Source organism: Protobothrops mucrosquamatus, unplaced genomic scaffold, assembly GCF_001527695.2.
Source record: "Protobothrops mucrosquamatus isolate PMUCROS unplaced genomic scaffold, P.Mucros_1.0 scaffold5712, whole genome shotgun sequence".
Lineage (NCBI taxonomy): Eukaryota > Metazoa > Chordata > Lepidosauria > Squamata > Viperidae > Protobothrops > Protobothrops mucrosquamatus.
In genome coordinates, this window is record NW_015391563.1 from 34,889 (window position 1) to 41,982 (window position 7,094).

At 40.9% G+C, this 7,094-nt stretch overlaps 1 protein-coding gene across 1 annotated transcript; it reads left to right on the forward strand.

Moving 5' to 3' along the window:
- Nucleotides 1-1,456: 1,456 nt before the first annotated feature.
- Nucleotides 1,457-6,792, forward strand: LOC107299918 (tyrosine-protein kinase Mer-like; the record flags this gene model as incomplete). The annotated part of the gene is made up of 2 exons (XM_015829260.1): nt 1,457-1,554; nt 6,345-6,792. Coding segments are annotated over exons 1-2 (515 nt in total), but the record flags the coding sequence as incomplete, so codon positions are not given.
- Nucleotides 6,793-7,094: the final 302 nt, after the last annotated feature.

The window sequence follows — 7,094 nt, forward strand, 5'->3', positions numbered from 1 at the left end:
ATAGATTTGAAGAATTAGGTTCAGGACAACATTGATTTGTATACCAGTCTCACTTGAATTACTTTATAGTTCTGAACTTCTGATAAACTTTTATTTTAAGATAGTAGCTAAATTATACATCATTTATAGGGCAAAGTTTGTAGCTCAGTGGAGAGGCACATGCTTTTTATATGTGTTAGATTAGGAAGTATTATTTCTAAACTTCTTATCTGGAGTCTTTCAATTCTTTTTGATTACAAAGGCCATTGCATGAATTCAGTTCTGCTTCTTTTAAATTTCATAAATTGCATTAAACGTTCTGTAGAATTACACATTAAAGTTTCATAAGTTCTAGAGAATTTAGAAAGCCATATAGCTTTTTAGAAAAATATTTTAGCAGACGTCAGGTTATGGAGAAATCATTCTCTAGTTATCAGAGGAACTCTAGAGGAAATCTAAATAAAGCCTATTAAATCGCACCAGTCACTCTCCATCATTTTATCTCCAAAATTAGGGAAAGAATGGTTAAGATTCAAGAGTTCTTTACAACACCATAGCTTTTCATCTGATGCTAACATGCCCGCACATAAACCTGCATAGAGGAAGAGGATTTAAAAAAAAAAACATGGGAAATTCAAGTAACATTTCAGGGTTCATTTCTACAACAAACTCAAGGGTTGTTATAGAAATGAAGATACAAAGATTAAAGGCTGACAAAGCAGTATCAGTAGTTTGCACTTCACGAAGGTAGCTCTGTCGGCAGTCTTCTGCAATCAGAGCCTCCAGATCATCAGGACGCTTATCGTCCTTCCCGGGAAGCCCAACCTTTGCCCATGCCGGCTAGAAATGATGGGCAATGGAAGTCTCCAGGTGGGTACAGGTGATACACCAGGTGTATCACTTGACCTAACACAAATTATTTAGAAATATCTTTTCTTCTTCAGACTTCCTTCCATACACATTAGACTACAACTCCTATTTCATGCAACCTTTGGTCATAATTGGACTGGATTCATAGAACAAACGGAACAGAACAGATTTAACAGAGTTGGAAGGGACCTTGGAGGTCTTCTAGTCCAACCATCGGCTCAGGCAGGAAGCCGTTTCAGACAAATGGTTGGTTCTCTCTCTTTCTCGCTTCCTCCCTCTCCTTCTGGAAGCTATTTCTCTATATTGGATCCAATCCCTCTCCCTATGCAGAATTCCTCCCGTCCCCCGCCCGCCGTCCTTTATCCTCTCTCAGCCGCAGGGCAGGCCCGTCCCATCCCGCGTAACCCACCTCTCGCCACCAGCACCGAGTTGGAGGCGGGGCTTTCTCCTTGGCGCCGCCTCTCCGTGAGTTGCCCGAGAACTTTTGTTTTGGGCCAGCATTCTGGCCGGAGGGAAGTTTTGTGGAGGCAGCTGAGCGCCCGAGAACTGCTCGGCCGCGGGTCGGGGTGGTCGAGGTGGTGAGAAAGGGGAGCCCCAGAGTGCCCGGATCGGATTCTGCAAAAGTTTGCCTCGCCGCCATGGAAAGGTCTCGGGGGCTGCCACTGTTACTGCTGCTGTTGCTACTACTGGCCTCCTCCGCCGAAGGTAAGGGCGTCCCTCCAGTCTGCTGGGCTCCCACGGGCGGGACGCGAGCAGTTCTTTGGTTCCCCTCTTAACGGAGGTGGCGATGAGGTCTCCCCTCTCTGCACAGGTGGCAGAAAGGCGCTGTGCCTTACCGGGGACGATCCTGAATATCAGGGGGCGCCCGAAGAGACTGGCCAAAAGTCGGGGTGGAGGGCTGATGGGTCGCGACCTGACATTTGCAGTTGTATACACAGAAAAGGCTACTAACCGGTCCTCTCCTCTGAGGCTGGTGGACAGAGTACAGCCCTTCAAGGCAGGGATTTTAAAAACACCCATAATGAATGTCTACGGGGATTCTCGCTCATCCAGGTCGTGGTGGTCCAAAAGGTGCTTTTTCGAAAGGCAACTGGACTTTCTTTGTCATGAGAAGTGAAAGGTCTTCAAGGGAAAACCAAGCCCAGTTTTGAAAAAAACACACCTTTAGGACACCCATAAAGAATGCTGATTTCCATTTCCCACATACCAAGTATTCCTGACTAGTTTCTAGCGCGGAGGCAGGACTGTGCCAGAACCAGAAAGTAAGAAGTGGGTTTTGTCTGAACTCACCTAATACGGGGAGCCAAGTCCAAATGGAAACCTCCGTTGGAGGGGCGCGATATGCTTCAGGGGATGCACGGGGCGAAGGCAGCTGCCTGCCTGGTGCCTCTTTTCCTTCCTTGTTCTGGATGAGGCTCTAATCCTCAGGGTGCAATACTTAGCCAGGCGCTGTAGAGTCCAGCCATGAGATTGCAAAGAGGAAACTCGCATCTGCAGAGTAAGCCCCTCTGAAGCCTGTCTCAGTGGATGAGGCTGAAGCTGGTTACTTAATACTTCTTCCACTTCTTTATTCCAGTAAATGTTCAAAAAGGCAGCTTAATCAGTAAAGGACAATGGTAGATGGGACTGTTGAAGAATGCTTTGTTTGTGCCTATTTTGAATGAGACAAACTTATGCTGCTGTAAGACAAATTCTGTGTTTAGAGAACCATTTGGTTAAGGTGAGATATGTACAAATATAATTATTTATATTACATTGAATTATTTGTCATGAAGGGCAGAATGCCCTAATTAAACAGAGATGATTTAGATTACAGTATTTTTTTTTTAATTAATGTTAGATCTTACACAAATAAATACATGCTATAAACTGTGCTTGCATTGATTTTATTGCTAGCTGTTCTTATAAAAATAAAGAACTAGGAATAATGGATGTGTCCCACAGTGATGTGTTAAATGGTGTACAAGAACCCCAGTTCTAAATCTCATAAAATTATCTTCTACTCAGTTTTACCAGCTCATAAAATTATTCTCACAAAACATTATTCTGCATTTCTTGGATACAAATGTGATGAGCTAGAATGGTAAAATATATACCAAACCTGCATTTAATAATGCATGTATGCAAGAAGGCTGAGATCCAGTACCATTTTTGGCATGGGTATAGGAAATGCATGCCAGCTGGTAATATGATTCAGCCCATATCTGAAGAAAAACATGCCAAAGAAAAATATAGCAGCATTAAAAGTCTAATCTACAGTCATCTATTCTGGGGATAGGAGGGAGCTATTTCTAAAAGCCAAAGCTAATTGATTCCTTTGGTGCATGCCTTAAAAAAGTCCTCTGACATACCAAAGTCATCTTACTATAATCTGGAGTTTGGGAGTGAGGCTGGAACATGTGCTTCTTCAGTCTTTAAGTTTTTTTTTCAAATCATAGTAATTATTTGCTAAGCAAGTCCCCCATGGATTCCTCCCTAAAGGCAAAATCCATAGTTCCCATGCAGTTAGATGTCTCCACAAATGGTAGATATGCCAGAGATGCTTTGTCAATTCATGCCTCTAAAGGCAAAGTGCCTGCTAGTTCTCTTCTAAGACATCTTCAAGCAATGCCTATCTCCCGTTAAAGTACAGTGACACAAGCTACGTACATTTTCAGACACCCCTAATATTAATCACGCTAGCTGAACTGATTAGAGTGAGGTCCAGGATTATGTGGAGGTTCATGATTAGCTCATGTCTGTTAAAATGTGCTTATTTTACTATTGCTGCTATTGCTTCAGAAAAGGAGAACAGCTCCCCTCCCCCTTTTAATTAGAATATCCCATCTATTCTTTCTAAGAAGAACTTTTCAAGATTTTGTCTCTTATTAATTTCTGTTCCATAAGGAAGGTAAACTATTACTATACAGTGCGGACAAATCAAGAGAAGTGATAACTATTAGACTGCAATAATAAGGCCACATTTGGAACACTGCGTACAGTTCTGGTCAACACAATACAAAAAAGATGCCAAGACCCTAGAAAGTGTGCAGAGACAGGCAACAAAGGTGATAAAGGCTCTGGAGGCTAAATCATATGATGAACAGTTGAGGGAGGGAGATATGCTTACCTGTCAAAGAGAAGAATTAGGGGGGACATGATAACTGTTTTCCAGTACTTGAGGGGCAATCACAGAGAAGAGGGACTGACATTGTCCAAAGCACCAGAAGGAAAAACAAAAAGTAATGGGTGGAAGTTTATTAAAAGAAAGATCCAACCTAGAAGTAAGGAGAAATTTTCTGACAGTAAGAACAATTAATCAATGGAATAAATCAGGGTCCCCAACCCCTGGTCCGTGGCTGGTGGTCCGCACAAATAAGCAAAGCCCCATCCACAGCATGTAGGCAGCACACAAAACCACGCACCCTCCAGTCCGTGGAAAAACCTCTCTCCACGGAACCAGTCCCTGGTGCCCAAAAGGTTGGAGACCTCTGGAATAAACGGTCTCCCAGACTTGTGGGTACTCCTCACTGAAGGTTTTCCAAAATACACTGGACGACTAATTGACTGAGATGGAATAAGGTTTTCTGCCTTGAGCAGGGAGTTGGCCTAGAAGACCTCTGAAATCCCTTTCAGCCCTATGATTCTATGTTCTATGTTTTAGTTTTGTTAGTGTCTTCTTTTTTGTCTGCAATTGTAGTGGAGCTGTCAGCAATAGTATTAAGGGGAAGTTATGCCAGTTTTATTTTTCTTTAAATGAAAAACAGTAAAAACGCAATAATGTTGAAAAGAAGCAGGTTGAATATGATCGCATTTTTAAAATTTGAATAAGGTGATGTGATAAGGTTTCCTTTTCATCTGTCCCATAAATTTCACCTTTCTTTTTGAAACTCTAAACAGCAACCCCTCCATCTCCAAAAATGGGCTCTCCCAAATCCAGAAGGTAGCCTTCCTGCAGAGCAAAGTAATAATGGGGATAGGTGAGATTAGTTTTTCCACTATGTATGGACATATTGAATGAATCACACATCATATCTCCAAACAAGATGAAATATTAATTATACACTAGAACTCAGCTGAAAGTACAGTCAAATTTTGACGTAAACTTTTAAAATCCCTACCAACAGTTCCTTAAAAAATAACATATCTGGGACAAATTCTGGGAATACAACAGTTCAGAAGATCATGGATTCTGAAGAAGAAATAAAGAAATGCAATTAATGTCAAAAGAAAGGCAAGTGCAGGCGCCCCTTTCTAGCACCTATCTGGCTCCTCTGCATTCTGGCAACATTTAAGGCAGAAGTCTGTCACTTTGGAAGGTAGACAATGGAAAGTTCAATTAACCTTTTCTCTAGATGAAGTTTGCAAATATGCAGAAATTAATTAATCACAATGTTTGTATTTACAACAGTGCGTTTAAGGTTTCACACATGCAGTCCTATAGAAGTTCTATTTTGGGAGCAGGAATGAGTTCCAATTTCATGCCTGCTTCTCCTTTGACTTTGTGGGAAGCTGGCTGGGAGCACTGGAAATCACAATCACATGACTATAGTAGCGTGGCAGTGCTACAGTGACCACAACTTTACAACTGGCGTGAGGATCCTTAAAATTTCAATCACACAGGAGTGAATGGTCCTGGATTTTATATGCATTCTTCAAGTTAGCAGGTTTAAGGTCCTTTATTCAAAAATTATTGTGCTATCCTGCCCCGTTTGGGATAATTAAAGGTTACAAACAGATAAGCAGGCAGGAGAGTTTTAGTACTATATAGATTACTAGCACCTTGAATTGAACCTGGAAGCAACCAGGCAACCAATGTAGTTCCCAGAGCAGAGGTGTAATGTGTGTTGATCTGAGTGCTCACATAAACTGCCTGTGCTGCTGCACTTTGGACAAGCTGAAACTTCCAGATGCTCTTCAAGGGCAGCCCCATGTAGAACACATTACATATTTGTCATGTGGAGCTTTAGTTTTGCTGAAGATGATATTTGCTGTTTATGCTTTTTTTCACAACATTCTAATGTATAAATGCATTGCAGTCTATAGCCCATTTCTTTGTGAGAAAAGTTGTTAATAAATGTCTCAGAGGCTCTGGGATGTCCGTCTATCTGTATATGTGGGTAACCTCTAGCAAAGTACAGCAGCTGGGAGAGGGCCTTTTCCTCCATATCCCAATAGGACATTAACTATCAGAGACAATCATGGATTAATAAAGGCCTTCACACAAACATCCCCCCCACAAAAGCACCGTAGGTGTTTAGTAATAATTTTTCATATCAGAAAATAATCAAGGAAAACAATACAGAAAAAAAAGAATTCTTACAAAACTATTGTAAAGGAATGTTTATAAAGAGCTGTTGTAAAAGGTATTGTTAAGAAACTAGCACACAAATGCAGAACCAAAACTATTTGGCTGAAATATGGTGTAGACAATAAGAAGCTTTGAAGATAACATGGAGGACATTGTTTCTGAATTTGAAATTGAACATGATAAAACTATACCTCTTAATTTACAGGTCTTGCTAGTGGAATAAGAGAAGCAAAGGAATTTGGCTTGACAACATCTACAAAGTCATATTCACATGAAATGGACTCAGTTGGTGTACAACCGGTAGCCCAGTCCTTTCTGCCCCGGTTAAATTATACTTCTCCAGTCAGTGCACTGTCATCTCCTATGGATTCCAGGCTTGCAAAGATCAATACGGTCACCTCATCAGGAGATCATGCAGGTCATCTTCTCCGGTCAATTAAGTTTAATCCTACAGTAGGAACTATACTAAGCGCTGAACATATGGACATCAAATTTAATTGCTCGATCAATGTTCCCAAGTCACTGGTCAACCAAGACTTCCCACTTTTTACCTTGTGGAAGAATGGGAAGGAAATTCTTGATGTTGGCAGGATAGCCAGCCAATATTACCAGTTTGATGATAATGAAATAACCACTATGAAAGCTGCTTTCAGGTAATTAGCGTTTATTCCATTTAATTTTAATTTTTAAAATTTTCTGGAGTTAAATATTTATGAAAGAACCCATAGATTACAGATGATTTTCACATTTACTTATTTAGACTCGCCCTAGGGGACAATTTTTCCTAATCTGTTGCTTTCCTTCTTCTGCCTTTTATAATTATGTGTTTTCTTCAATGATCCTAAAATCAACTTACATAGTACTCTCCAGATATATTGAGACTATCAGACACTTGCTGGCTAAGAATTCTGAAAGTTCATATACAATGCATTTGGAAGGCACACCACATTTAAGA